General features: G+C 37.7%; 1 protein-coding gene across 6 annotated transcripts in view; it reads left to right on the top strand.

Annotated features, from left to right (window-relative positions):
* SVIL (supervillin) overlaps positions 1-15,530 on the top strand; it is a 144,121-nt gene that overhangs the window by 94,404 nt on the left and 34,187 nt on the right. For 5 of the 6 annotated variants that reach the window (XM_030008287.2, XM_030008289.2, XM_030008285.2 and 2 more), the window contains 10 exons: positions 820-1,707; positions 2,040-2,210; positions 2,838-2,872; positions 4,018-4,079; positions 4,370-4,509; positions 5,278-5,373; positions 6,630-6,882; positions 8,383-8,406; positions 9,482-10,052; positions 11,563-11,782. In XM_030008287.2, coding sequence (XP_029864147.1) covers positions 820-1,707; positions 2,040-2,210; positions 2,838-2,872; positions 4,018-4,079; positions 4,370-4,509; positions 5,278-5,373; positions 6,630-6,882; positions 8,383-8,406; positions 9,482-10,052; positions 11,563-11,782 — 2,460 coding nt within the window. The remainder of the gene's footprint in view (positions 1-819; positions 1,708-2,039; positions 2,211-2,837; positions 2,873-4,017; positions 4,080-4,369; positions 4,510-5,277; positions 5,374-6,629; positions 6,883-8,382; positions 8,407-9,481; positions 10,053-11,562; positions 11,783-15,530) is intronic. The other variant, XM_041122267.1, reaches the window with a different exon arrangement.

Genomic DNA, 15,530 nt, shown 5'->3' on the forward strand with positions numbered 1-15,530 from the left:
TAATGAAACACTTTATAACAAAATGCCTGTTTTGGTTGGGGTTGGTTTTTGGTTTTTGGTTGGGTGGGGTTTTTTTTGGTTTTGTTTTTTTTGTTTGTTTTTTTTTTTTTTTTTTTAAAAATCCTTTTCTCCCCTGCAAGCCCTCTGAAGAGCAACAGCCATGCCATAGTTTCACTTTGGGCTTTAAGGCTTGTACTTTCAACATTTTTTCTCACTTACTGAAGCAAGTTACACTACATGTAACATTTTAGATATCTTATATGATACACAAAAGCACAAATAAAAAGTCTCTGGCAAAACATCTGAAGGACTAAGTGGGGAATAACAACATGTTTTTTCATCTCTTTCCCCAATGCAACAGCATCTTGATACCATGTAAGCTGCTCAGTGTTTAGACATCTTCAAAAATCTGACTACATACATGATTGCCAATGGAATATGCAATTTCAGACTGAACCCAACAGTTTGATAATATGAAAAGCAGTTTTGATCATCTTGTTTGTTTGAGACTATGGGTATGTGCTGTTTGACAAACACAGTTGTGACCTCATGGGAACATGCTGTACATTTTCAGAGCTTGCTCAGTTACCTTCTCAGGAGTCATGCATGTTCTAGGGCCTGTGAATCATTTGAATATTTCTAAGCAATGTTACTACTAAGATTCAAGTGGGAGGAAGGGGTTGCATCATAAGATTGCTTTCTTTTATGTATTGATTGCTTTTTATTTTAATACGATGTTGCTGTCTGTACCCAGCGTCTGTGTTCCTTCCCAGATTGGGTATTGCTGTTCACAGCTTTAATCCTTTTTCTTTCTTAAAGAGTAAAAGTTAGAGAGAAACTGGTGAAAGAGGAAAGTGCTCGTGGAAGCCCTGAACTTGTCACAGACACAGTATCTCAGAGAAAATCACATCCAGTGCCAGCCCACTACATGCCTCTTCAGACAGAAACGTCTGCCTTTGATAGGGTTATAAATCAGCCCGTCAGTTCAGTCCGCCAACCAATACATGGCTATATTCAGCCTGCTGGCATTGCTCACACAGCTCAGCTGATGGCAACAGAAGAACCAGCAAACATCTCTGTTGGCAGCCTCCTCCTACCAGACAATGTTAGCCTCTTAATAAAATCGTCAGGAGCCGCTGCATCAGAGAGTGAAAAGAAAGAGGTGCTTGGTTATGGAGCAAAGCCCGATGAAGAAGATTCCTTGGAGGGTGAACAGGCTTCCAAAGGCAGAAGACCAATTTTGCCATCTGAGATTCGCAAGCAAGGGAAGAACCATGACGGCCTCTTTGGAGGAGGAGAATTGGATACCCCTGTAGGGAGTTCCTCTTTTGCAAGCAAGCTGAAAGTTAACTCAGAAGTTCAGAGAGAGCTGGAGTGCAATAAGAGGCAGGCTCCTAAGCAGCAATTTAAGACCCCTGAGAACACAGAAAGGAGTGAAGCTGTTATGCACATACAGAGCGGGTCTGTATCACAGCCTGCCAAGGCAAAAGCTCCCATTTGGAAGGTGTCGACAGCAAAGCATAAAGTCCTGACTCGCTCAATGTCTGACTATACTGTGGCTCCTAAGCTAGAAGCTTCTAAAAGTAAGGAGAGCATGGAAGCAAATGCACCAAACGGTGAGATTGGCATGGTTGACACAAAAGTCTCTGTTGCCCAGCTCCGTAATGTCTTTCTGGAGACTGCTAATGCCAACAAGAAAACGGAACTGTAGGTGACATTTCAGACGTATTTTCGTGTGAAACTTGCACGTCCTTGGCAAAAATTACACACACTCAACAGCAGTTGTGTTCGGCACTTAAAGCACACAGCTTAGCTCTCACCAGCGTGTACTGGAGGCTGAGATGGTTTGAATCCTGCTTTTGTGCTTCTGCTTGCTAGTGCAAGTTGTGATGTGGGGTAGCTGGAATGTGTACGTCTGCGCATGTTACCGGAGGAGCATGCAGAGTGATCTCTAGTGAATTGTTGAGATGCTTACATCTATGCTTTACTTCTCTCTTCTATTTTCTTTTCTATGCGCTTTCTATCGTGTGGTTTAAAAGTGAGTCTCGGTTTGAGATGTCAACAGCAAGTAGCACTTTGTCTGCCAATGGTGACCGTGAAAGAGGGCCACGAAGGCCAAGGCGCTATTTTTCTCCTGGTGAAAATAGAAAGACTTCCGAGAGATTTAAAACTCAACCTATAACGTCAGCAGAACGAAAGGAGACAGATAGGTAGGCATGTACGTAGCTCTGTGTAGCATTCTGGTGCAGGTAGACATGAACAAGCTTGTGAAGAGACTTTGTTCATTATTAGCATAAATATTTTGCAAGGTTATTGTTTCTCTTTAAAAACAATGAAGTTTTTGTTATAGCTTCTTATAAAATAAAAACCAAAACGCCGCCGACAAAACCAATTCATTGCAAATCCCGCCCCCCGTAAAATGGTGAACAGTGAATCATCATAAAGTATTATAGCTGTCTGGTTCTGTCTAATGATAAATACTTTTGTTTATATATAAAGAGTTTCCTTTCTATCTACTCTGCTTTATCTTTTACTTTTTTGTAAACAGCCAAATCTACATGTTTTGTTAAAGGAGCTGGCAGCAAATCTTAGACTTTTATCTTCTGCAAGATGAACTGGAAATCATTTTCCTTTACTGTATTTAAGTTTGGCTGCAATTGCTTGCCTTTCTGCTTTATTAAAGGATGTCAAAGTGGAAACTGTTGAAACTTGAAAAATAGATAAAGTTTTCCCACTCTTAAGACTTTTGAGGTCCTGCTACTTCAGATGGAATTTGAATTTAACTTGTGAGATATCGTTTCCAACTAACTTCTTTCTGTTTGATAATTTTTCACTAGATCAGTTTTGAGTGCGGAAATACCAACTGCTGAAGGTATGTTACTATGCTATTTTCTAAGGAAGAAATGGGAGCAAATGTGTTGTGTTTTGTTTTAACTGGAGAACTATTTGATAATGCAAACAAAGTCCACTTGAAAATAACTATCATTACCTATAATATGTCTGAAGTACCACTTTTCCTTGGGCCATGTCTACTACAGACTTGATTTCAAATTCATTTAAGTCCAAAAGTCTTGTCTATGGATACTGAACTTTGTATGGGAGGCAAGGGAGGGAATGGCTTGACACTTTTCAACATAGGTTGGGTTTTTTTCCGATTTAGACAATAAATAAGCTAGTTAGTGGAAGAAAAAAATACACATTTTAATCAGTGGTCTAGGACTAATAACTAAAAAAGCCTTTACTATAGGGTGAAACTGATATTGGTAATGTGTTTTCTAGCTAAGGAAGTTGCAAGATGCTGGTTATTAAATTATATCATTCAGTCTGCCATCTTGCTTCTCTTTCCCTCTTGTCACTCTCAGCAAGTCTGGCACAAATTAAGTAGGTAATCTCATGAGTAGCTAAATTTAGATTTAATGCCTTGTGCTATTTAAAAGCTGATATTCTCTGCAGCTTTGAGTTGTTGGCTCTTGGATCTGGAGGATGCTGATTTCAGCTCCTAAGGATACCAGTAGAGCCTCTGAAAAATGGAGATACAAGGTGGTAATCAGAATGACCAGCTTCCAAGAGAGACCATCTCATATGGTCAACTAATACAAAATAGATGTTCTGTACAGCAGGATGAATATTGACCTTTAAGACAGTCTTTGGGTCTAATTATTTTCTTAGTCCATGTGCTATCATAGGCTAATATAATAAATTTGATTATTCATAAAAGGTTGTTTGGATAACTTGACAGCATGTGAACTGTCCTGAAGACAAGTCTTTTGTTCTCAAATCCTGTCAAGAATTTTCCTCTGATGCAATACATGTAAATACAAGTAAAGTTTACAAAATTTGGTTTACGGTAAGTCTTTTGTTAAAAGGGAGTAATAGCCAGCTTATTTGCTGGTGGTGCTTCTTGGCTTAGTAAAACATAATTTTTGAGGAGTTCAGAAATCATTTAGTCAAAAAAACCCTTGCACTTAATATGAGCTTGATTCATTACATTAAGCCTCCTTTTATTTTTTTGTGTAGATGAAGAAAAATTGGATGACCGAGCCAAACTAAGTGTAGCTGCAAAGAGGCTGCTTTTTAGAGTAAGTATTACATTTTCTTAATAGAAGGCTGAGTTAAACATTTCATATACAAAATGCTGAAGAACCCAAAGTGCATTAGAATGAAGTGTAATGTATTCTTTAAGAATATCATTTAGAGAGATGTGTAGTTAGTTTTAACTCTGTGATGCCTACTGTGCAATTACATCCTGCTTCTAATTCAGAGATGGGCATTTGGTAAATTTACTACTTTGCATGCAAGAAAGCTAGAAAGAAAGTACTGGTTTAGAATTTTTCTTTCATGGTTTTGATTATGACATATGTCCTCTTAGGAAATGGAAAAATCATTTGAAATGAAAAATGTTTCTAAACCACCTACAAGAAGTTCAGCAGTAGAGAGAAGACTGCGGCGTTTGCAGGATAGATCGCACACACAACCAATTACCAGTGAGGAAGTGGTCATTGCAGCTACGTAAGTCTTGTACATATGTTGGCTCTAACTTTGGTTCCTGCTTTTAAATCTGGGAATAAGTTCCATATATGTGGTGTTTACAACTTTGTAGCAAGGAAAACATATATTGTTAAGGGCCAACTTCCTTGAGAACCACAGGGGAGCTACATTGAAATTCCTTTTTAGAAGTAGAGGGACTAGTAAAGCATAACTTTTATGAACTGTAATTTGGCAGAAAGCTTATGAACCTGTAGATTAGGTATACGTGATTAATCATAGTATTGGTTTGTAACTCAAATGAAAAAGATAGTCTGTGCTGAGGGAAATCTGCACAGTTTCTTCTGGAATGTATTTGTATTGGGGAAAACCTTTTACACTCTGAAATCTCAAATGTATTTTTTGGAAATGCATTTCTTGCACTCTGGTCATACATCATGAAATTTTCCTGAAAAAAGGAAAGCCATTTTTGGGGAAAATTAAACAAAGGTGAATGGACGTTAACTTAATGATCTACTAAAAGATAGCTTATGTTATGGGTAATGAGTAACTTCAAGATACAACCTGTTTGCTCTTCTATGCTTTTAGTTCTTTTCAAAGTATTTGAAGTTATTTTGCAAAGGTCGCAGAAGATAACTCAGTTAATTAAAAGCCATTGCTATTTGGTTTTTTTCTGTTTTGGTTTGGTTTGGTTTTGGTCTTTTCTGTAGTTAACGCTTAATGTATTGCTTTTCTTAATGCTTTTTTCTTCTCTCTCCCTGTGAATTTTCCCTCCTTGGCAATTCTTTAAAGTGAATCTACCCCTGCTTCACGTTCTGTGAATACCCACACAGTAGTGACAAGAGTACCTAGTCCCACTGTAGTTAAGAGCACTGTACAACCTATCAGGTACTGGGGGGGATAAACATGCATGTTACATGGAGCACAAGATTCCTCAATAGCAGATGCATCTTTAAAGTCTTGAATGCCTTTTCAATGTGTCAAGTCAATACTTGTTTCAAGAATATTTAAAACATTCGTCAACTTCATTTATGTTTGCATGATAAAACAATGCAGCTTTTTTCTTGTCAAGCATCTGTTTTCAGGACCTTTCTAACCACACTTACCTGTGCTAGAAGCATATTCTTCTTTGTGAAAGAAATGAATTTGCATGTAAAGCAAACCTAGTAGAACCTTCTTTGCTCTTGTACTTTGTTTTTATACGGTAATGTCACCTTGAGATGCAAATACCAAACTGGGTGCTTGATTTCACAAGCAGTACATATCCTCTTTTGTCTGTCTCTACATAAGTTTTATTTTTTTTAGCTTGCAAAATTAAAGGAAAGATAAGAAATTGCACCACCTATAGGTAAAGTTGCAGAATACTGTTTGCCTGTTCTGAATGAGAGAATTTTAGCAGAGACCACGACGGAGTGGGAGGGGAGGGCGGGGGAAAGAGAGAACACTACTAATTACATAAATGTTGCTGAAGGTAAATAAAATATATTACTGTAGAGGTGAATAAAATATATTATTGTAGAGACAAATGCAGTTACAGCTTTTAAGAATGAATGTGTCTGCCTTCAGCATTGGTCAAACAATCTTCAAAATTAATGAAGTATATTTCAAAACCTTTTTTTGTTATTGAGTTACCCCAGATAAAACAAAAGATAGTCTGAATTCTGTTCCACTTCAAATTATAAAAGGCAATACAATTTATGCTAATCTAAAAGCAACACTAACTTTTAAATGTTTTTATCTTATATGGTCCACAAATTATTTCTAATAAAATTGAATTTTATGTAAATTGAACTGTAGAACCTGTGTTTGTTCTACAGCAGGCATCTTAAATGCCTCTCCATAGTTCTGTATTCTGTATAAAGAGATTGGTCTGAAAAGTCTCTCTTCAGTTTTGTGTTCGCCTTTTGAAAAATTGTTGTGTCCTAATCAAATGAATTTGTGAATGAAAATTTAACTTTTTTTTAAATCTTCAGCTGTTGAATTAGAATTCATCATGCCAATGTTGAACCACTGCACAACCACTTAGGCTGCTATATTACATTGGCTATTGTGCTTCATGTGCAGTTCTTCTGCTTCTATCAGGTTAAGACTTTAAAACTTCTTAACGGCTTCTTCAAAACTCATTTCCAGTTCTTTTTCTTCAGCTTGCAGGCATCAGCACACCAAAAAATTTTAGCTAAAGAGGAGATAAGAGCAGCCAAAGAGGCCATGGGGCAAGATCAGTCTGATGAACCAGATTCTTCCACCTTAAGTTTGGCAGAAAAGATGGCTTTGTTTAACAAACTGTCTCAACCAGTATCTAGGGCCATCTCCACGAGGAGTCGAGGAGATATTAGGCACAGGAGGATGAATGCTCGTTACCAGACTCAGCCAGTCACTCTTGGAGAAGTTGAGCAGGTAAGTGCAATCTTCACTCTTTTTCATTTGTTTCTTTTTATTGGAGAAAATAGCTTCAGTGTAAGATGCTATAACAGCTGGCCTTTTCTTCGCTCTGAGCTACACACTGGGGTCATGACTTATTCACAGAAAAAAAGCTTGTCAGGAAGCAGTCTTCTGACATTGAGGAACAACATCCTCTAAAATGTTCAACTTCATTGGTGTGTTTTTTAAGTAATTCAAGAGTATATCTTCTTCCTGAATAGTGCATGCTGTACCTTTCACAGTGTCTGTCTTTTCCAGTAGAATATTACACGTCTTCTAAAAGTAAATTTCTGACCAAAGGGGTAAAAACTGTGATACATATCATGCTTTAGATGTATTTTCAGGGAATTTTGGAGCTTTGTCGTGCAACTTTTAGACTTTTTCCTGAAAGCACTATGTATTTCCATTATTAGTCAGGACATAGTCTGCCATTTTCCTCTGGGAGGGGGCATTGATTTTGGGGGGTTTGTTTTGTTTTGTTTTGGGTTTTTTTCCCTAAAAGCAGAATACTTCTGAAATTCAGAAGTCAAAATGAAATTATTTAATATGTGCAGTGGAATTGGGCTTCCTGTTCTAGAATCCTTCATATAATTGGAACTGCAAAGGAATGCCTTTTTAGCGAAGTTTGAGCATAAGATGACCCAGCAGTGGTCTTTCAGAGCTGATGTTCACAACAGCAGAAGCATCAGTCCCTTATTATAGTTTTAAAAGAAATCACTTTAACAGTGAAGCACAACTCCTATGCATGTCATATTTCCAGGGATTTGGATCAATATGAAAGTTCCTACCCATCTCTTTCTCTATGTTTCATTCATAATTATACATTTTCCATGTTATAATAATAGAATAGTGAGAAGGCAGGATTCCTCTGACCATATTGGTGCAAAGCTGTACAGATATAAAATTGTACTTTATGCCTACTTAGGCATGAAGTAATAGTAAACATTTGGCAAATTTATTTTAGCAAGATTTTCAGACCTTACATAGTCCTCTTTCCATTCATTTCCCACGTGACAACCACTGTCACAGCCTGGCGTTTTTAATGATTATGTAACTAACTTCTTTGGGGCCCAGGAAAGTGGTCAATAGAAATGGGCTGAAACAGATGGGAAAGAAGTGACAGTCACATTAGTTTCTCAGACTTCTACAGAACAGACTTGCTCTTCAAGCAAGTAAACACAGAGGAAGCGTGTTTTGTCATCTCTTTCTGAACCTAGGAAAAGAAACCAGAGTTGACTCTGAACCAAGTTCAGTGGGAGTGTATTTTCAAAAAGACTTTCTATAGTGAACTGTTCATTTGGAGCGTTGAGATGTTTTGAGATGCAGTTACAGTTTTTCTAGGAAGAAACAGAAGAAAGGTATTGAAATAGATAACTAGAGGTTACGTTACCAAAATACATAATTGTAAATGTAAATATCTTGTAATCAAAGCTGAAAGCCTTTTTCTCATCTCCTCTAAATTTCTAATTCTGATAGATGCAATGGAAAAAGAGTAAACTGGTAACTATTTTCGTACTCTTTCTTTGGAATCTTTGAGCTAGTGTAGTAGTCTCTGCTCTGCTTTCCGATTTGTTTAATGAATGACTGTGTTGTCCATGCTCTATGGAATTTGCATGTGCATTTTAAGTTTTCAGTTCATTTCCTCCTACTGGTGTGACTTTTGTCTATTCCTTTTGCATGCTGTTCACTAGCCCTGCATTTTAAGAAACGAACAAAGCAAGCCAAACAAAAAACCTCTCCTGATGTGTATGAAGGCATGTTTGTCAGTCTTTTTTATAGCTTTTGTCTCCTTTGGAGAAGACAAAACCAAGCTCTGCATTTCAGAAAAATTTTGCATCTTAAGCATCTCTAGAAAAACTTTATAATATTATTACGTTAGAAGAGTAGAAAAGATAATTGTTCCACTGTGGAGGCCGGCAAAGCAAATTTGGAGGTTTTTGTAATAGGCTTCTTAGATTCAAATACTCTGCTCAGAGATGTACACGAAAGCCAATGTTTCTATTTGAAAAAGACTTAAATCAGCTTCACTCAGGACTGTTAGTCTATGTGGCAGAAGTGTCAGGAATGTCTGCCCTATGTAGGACAGCACAGAGCAGAGTCTCTCTCTGGCACTGAGCTAGCTCCAGAGCTGGAAGCTGCATAACCGTATCAGAGCAGAGCTGTGCCAAAGCTAATTAGTCCTGCTGAGATGCAGAGTTGATTAGCCCGGGCACATGGCATGTCATTCAGTGTCTGGAACCTGAACTAATTTCTTTCCTTGGTGCTGCGCAGTACCATGCCAGTATGAGCCTTTTCATGGAGCCCTGACACAATGTCATGTTGCATGCTACACACATACCCTTTATTACTAAAGATGTTGCTGTTCACATGCAGTTGTTTCTTCCCTGGGTGAAATAATCCACCTGCAGCCAAATTAAGGGGGCATTGTTGCTCTCCTTATCTGTTTCTAGTCCATATTTATAGAGCACTATATTCATTCAGAAGCACAGCTCTGAAGAACTGATGCAATTAGACTGTTTTCAGGAACTGATGATTTCAGAGCTTTTAAGTCCCTTTGGTTTTTTTGTGTTCATAGGTACAAAATGAAAGTGGAAAAATTACTCCCTTGTCAACTGCAGTTGCAACATCGGTTTCAACGATGCCATCTACCCTTTCTCCATTGTATGCTGGAGACCTACACACAAAGCCAGCTAGTGATGGAAGCGTGAGTACTGCTGCTAGAGCTGATGTGAGATTCCACTCTTCAGCAGAAAACTCGGATTCTTCAGGAAAATGCGCACAGAAGTCAGAACAGTGGCAGCCCTCAGTGGAAGTGCTAGAAAGCAAAAGAGCATCAAAGAAGCATGAAGAAGAGAGAAAGAGGTTTCTAGCACATGAAGCTAATGAAATTACAAAGTACAGCTCCTTTGATGAAGAAACCACACATCCTGTTCCTGAAAGAACAGGAGACTACCATAAAGAGACAACATACAGTTTCCTGAGGAAAGGCAGCACAGAACTGTTTAGTTCACAAGCACTTTTTCAGCCTCGTGAACAGAAGGAAATCGATACTGGCATGCAAGGTAAATGGGAAGTCAAAGAAGGCCAGTCCTTTGAAGAAAAGATGGATTTGGAAAGTGTTACGAAAAGCAAGACTTTGCAAAGAGGTGCAGTATATACTTGCTGTTGGTGTAGTCTCATTCAGCAAATGGTAGTGTTTCTCTAGTTTTAAATATCTTTATTTAAAGCATTATCAAGGCTGGTTATGTTTCCTTTTTTAACACTGCTTAAAAGTAGAGAAATACCTGTGAAATCTTACGTTTTATAAATACAGTTTTCTCTTTGTTATTCTTTCAATTCTTCAGCCTTTAAAGATAGCTCAATTTTATTCAAATTTTCTTGCTTTGAAAGAAGTGGTATTATATGCTGAAGCTGAGATTGATCCTTTCTTCTTTTGCCCTTGCCCCTGCCCTCCAAAATGCTGAACAAAATAAACTTGCTGCTCTGGATCAAGTGTCTGCTCTTAATTGTTCCCTTCTCATGCATATATAGTTACGTATTAACTACATATGTACATCTATAGCTAGTAGTGGATAATTTTCAGATAACTAATTTTGCAAAACTACTATTATTTTATTTTCAGTGTGGCAACAAAATATAAACCAATTAATTATCAGAGCAATTACATTTCTATATGCACAGCATAATTCAAACTTAATAAGTAAACCCACCTATCTTTAAAGTACTTTGGAAATAATCAGTCAATTTGGTCATTGCATAAAGCCTTCTATTCTGTTGAATTTAGAAAGATGTTGTATTACTTTTCTGTTTTTTTATGATGGGGTACAGGACCACACTACCCTGTAGTGCTAGGAGCATTTTTGTCTTCATCCTGTGAAGTTAATTTATTTTGAATGTAATGATCTTCAAACAGGTGTAGGGAGGAAGGTATAGTTCTGCCTGTGTTCCTCAAAAGCAGTGTCCGTTCTATCCAATTAACTTTCAGTGACTGCAGGGGAAATGGAGACTGGGATAAAACAGGAGCAGTTGTGTATCAGAGGGGTGTTGTGCTTGTAAAATTTGAAAAAGAAAAATTAAGGTCACTTATATTTCCTTAAGGATAACCGAAATGGTGCATTTATCTTTCATCAAGGCAGTTTTTCCTGTGGTTTAATTGCTGCTTGAAAAAACAAAACCAAAAAAGCCCCCAGCACCCTCCTAGAAAATAATACCTTTATTAGCTATTAAATGTCCTGCCAGTATGCTACTAATACATTAAACTGCTTTACCAATAAGTTAATTTCTTATTTAAGTTTTGTCTGCTTCTCTTCCCTGACTCTTTGTTCCCCTCTCACTTTCATCTGTCCATTTTTTTTCCTGTTGGTGTGATGACAGGAGCAGCAGTTTGTGCCTCATCCATATGAAGCTCAGAATTGTATATTGAACATGATATTCTGTGGCTTCATGTGAACTTTAGTCGCAAATGGCCAGTCTATGCAGCAGATAATATTGCATGATTAATCTTTGTACTCTAGCTTAGCCAGAAATTTTTCCTCCATTAGGATAGCATGCAATTTGCATGTTAAAAACCAGATTTGCTGCTTCAGTATTAGTAATGTGAAATATGTTTGAGAATAGCACTAAGTCTAATTCCACACTTCTCTTTTGAATGGGCAGACCACGCTGAGCCTGATTCTGAACTCCCCAGCACATCAGCAACGAGGACAATTTCACAAACTGCAGCTGTGGCATCCTGTAGACTGCAGGAGCTCTCTGAACAATTGGAAGGCAAATTTTATAAGAATTCCTGTGAGATGTTTTCTGTTGGAGAGAACAAAGCACAAACAACGGAGGATGTCCTTGATAATTCCAGCAAAACAATGTCAATTAAGGAAAGGTACTTAAATTTCACTTTTTTAAAAATAATCTCTGTAAGTACAGCTATTAGACTGGTGGTATAAAGAGAAGCTTTAAACCTGTTTCTGAAAAAGCTAAGCAGTGATTATTAGGCTTTATTAGATGTCAAATACTAACAGCAGAAACATGCAGCTAATCTGCCTGACATGCTTATAAAGCAGATGGCGGTGCATGAGAACTACTGTTCAAAAGAACATGATAATCTGATTTTGAAAGAGCCACCTGAATAATCAATAAGTAGTTCAGAAAATGAAAGTTGTAAAAATATATGTTCTAGTTGCATTTATACTGATATACTCAATATAATTCCCCAGGTTCTGCTTTCAGTTACAACAGGTATAATGTGATTTATTTTTTTTTTTAATAGATTTTTGTTGGTCTATGGGAGTCTCTTTTTAAATAAGCTGAGTACAGGGAGGCGGGGATAGACTCTGTGATGTTTCCCTTTACTTCAGAAGTACATGGTTGGCATTTTGACTTCTCAGAACATACTGTAGGGATTTTAAAAGGGTAATTAGTTGGACAGGTTTGTGAGAGTATTAGAAATATTTTTTCCAACCCAAGATCATTCTGATCCGAAACAGAATGTTAAGTGTTCTGTGTTTGTGCAGACAGTAGGAGTTTGTGGCTGGAGCTCCAACAGCTGTAGTACTTGTAAAACTCATTCTAATTTAGTTAAAATTTTGAGAGTATAAACTCAGCCTCAAACTGCAAAAGGATCTGGTAGCTGTCCAGTAAGTAAAATTATGATTATTTGCTTCAGGTTGACAAACAGGCCTACTTCAGTTTTTCTGCAGTGAAAGCAGAACCAATAAATAAAAATAGCTGCTTGATTAAACTTTCACTGTGTAAAAGTATTCCCTCACTTGGTGAGGTGGGTGTTATATTAGGAACTCCTAACCTTTTTTTTTTTTGTTTTAAACATGATTCCAAAGCATGCTTCTTAAATTCATGTATTTCTAGGAGTATGTAAGTTATCCTCATTTATAGAGCATCCCCACTCCCTGTTATACCCTTAACATAAGGAGCGTGTGCAGGGGCAGCTACAACAGCTGTGCAGTCTTAGTCCCTCTTCTGCAGGATGTACCTACCTTTTTCAGTTTACTGTTGTTGTTTAGTTTAAAGCAACTTTCACACACACACCCTATCCCCATTCTGTAAATATATCAGCTGTCTGGACAGATAACATTTAGGACCAGTAAATTCTGGTTTATAGGTGGTAAATGATCTGCCTTCCCTGATCCTGGTGGGGAAAAAGAGATTGGAGGGGAGGGAAGATCTGAGTATTAGCAGCTGTTTCAGTCCTAAATTTTACACTTCAGTTGAGTTGATCTCTTGAGGAACTGATGTTAAGGACTGTCAGTCACACACACAATTTGGAATTGCTTTCGTTAGGCCTCCAAGACTGTCTAGTCAGTCCCAAAGCTGACAAAAGAAAATACCTGCTGTCTTGTCAGGAATTTGTATATTCTGTTTCTACAAACTTCTGTAAATGGCAGAGCTGGTATCAAAATGTTTTAGCCTTCCAAAATACCACAGTAGCCTACTTCTTGGCCCAGAATTAAAATACAACCAGTCATTTTCTTTTGCTTGGCTATAGCTGATGCCAAGTATTCATAAACCTCAAAGAACATTTCTGCTAAAGATTAACTATTACACTTTGGACATTTTTTTTTTTTCCTTCCACATTCACTAACTTCATCTTCCCATCCAGTGGATTTTTCTGGCTGTGTCAGACATTCTTTCACCTTATGGAAGAACAGCTTTTCCACAGATGTAATGATATTTGGGCAGGATGGTCTGGACGAAAGTGATTTTCCACAGACTTACTTCACTGAACTAATATTATCCTTGTGGAGTGAGTGCATGCCTTGCATTTTCAGAATTACCTATATTATGTGGAAGAATGAAAATCATTATTTTTCAAGGAAGAAAAGACACCTATCCTCTCTTCTTCTGCAAACATGCAGCTTGGAGGTGAGAGGGAGCAAAGGCTCATATCTCTGAGTAGTTCTGGCTGTGTTTTGTTTTAGGCAGCCAGGGCCAATCCACTGATGTGTTATATATGAGTGGTGGAAACCTTTTTTTAATTGTCTTGCCTTCAGGAAAAGGAGCGTCTTGGAGGACATCGAATGGAACATCAGTTGCATGTAACTACCTGTCTTTGTGCATTTATGGAGACCAAAGTTGCTAGAAGGCCACCCTATTAGCTCCATTTTAGAAGTCAGCTGCATGTCACAATCACCATTTAAAAAACTACAGATAACTCTGATTTCTGGTGGACCTCTTGCTATCATTCATTCCTTCTCGGGAAGAGCCCAGCCTAAACTTAATTTTCAACCTTTTTTGATGTATGGATGCCAGAGCAAGACTTCCATATGCAGACTAGTCCCACCTATAGTGAATTTATGCACTCTTTAACAGTCAGCTTCCTTTTTGTAGTTACTTATCTCATATTGGCCTCTAGGATTTATGACTTAGCTGAAAAGAACTGGTCAAGTGCAGCCAATGGAGTACGCCTGAAAGCCAACCGTTTGTCCAGTTTAATCTGTCTCAAGGATAACACTAGCAGCTAAGATACTAAAATCTTGCCACAGAAGAAAGATGTGTCATTTTTGATGTTTTTTTTGCCAGGACTTTTGCCAAGGCCTTTCATACAACGCTCCTTCTTTAGGCAAAACCATTGTTCAAATCTTGTTTCTATTTCCCTTCAGAATTAATCCAACGTTTTGCCTTCAGCTGTGAAAGCTTTTGCTTTGAACTCATCCTGACGCCCCTGGGATGATGATCTTTCTATCTTGATGGCAGATATTCTTTCTCAGTAGCAGGTGAAATGACACAGTGCAAGCTGTCAAAGATGGGCAGATATATATAAAAAGCTTTTCTTTTTCAAGAAAAGAGCAAAACTGATTTTTTTGGATTGGAAAAGGAACTTTTGGAGGCAAAAGCAGTATGAATAGAACTGTGAAAGTGAATAATGAATTCATTATTTATCAAAAGTGGAAAACTAGAGGTATGCAATGAAACTAGTAGGAAGCAGAAATTAAAATTTACTGTTTTCTGCATTCTCAGTTTTTCTCAGATGACTGCATTAGGACCAATTGGTCATCCTTGAATAGGTCAGTAGCATGGTTGCACCCCTTAGATTTTTGCAGGAAGCAGCTGCCTGAAACTTGGCTTTTGGCTAGACCTATTTGGTCCTACCCTTTCCTTCTCCTCAGTTTCAAGACAAGAAATTAATTAGGAAGCAAAACTGATTTTTTTGGATTGGAAAAGGAACTTTTGGAGGCAAAAGCAGTATGAATAGAACTGTGAAAGTGAATAATGAATTCATTATTTATCAAAAGTGGAAAACTAGAGGTATGCAATGAAACTAGTAGGAAGCAGAAATTAAACAATCCAAGAGTTAGACCCAATAATTGCCTTATTTTTGCAGACTTTCCAAAGAATCAACTGCTGTCTACTTTGAGTTAAGCTACTGAGCTGGTGGGCTTGCTTGTGTGAACCAATTCAGTAGTTCTTGCATCTTTATTCATACAAAAGGGTGCCCTCCAATTGTTGCTGAGTCAGGGCAGTCTGAGTTTATTGCTGTTTCCATCGTTCGAAACAAATGCATGGCTTTAGGTTTTAGACAGCCGTGAAGCTTTAATGGCATATAGGGCATATATAGTCCTTTAAGTGGTGATTTCATTGCTCAAAACAGACAAACGTGTGTTCTCACTCTTAAG

The sequence above is a fragment of the Aquila chrysaetos genome, chromosome 3 (assembly GCF_900496995.4).
Source record: "Aquila chrysaetos chrysaetos chromosome 3, bAquChr1.4, whole genome shotgun sequence".
NCBI lineage: Eukaryota > Metazoa > Chordata > Aves > Accipitriformes > Accipitridae > Aquila > Aquila chrysaetos.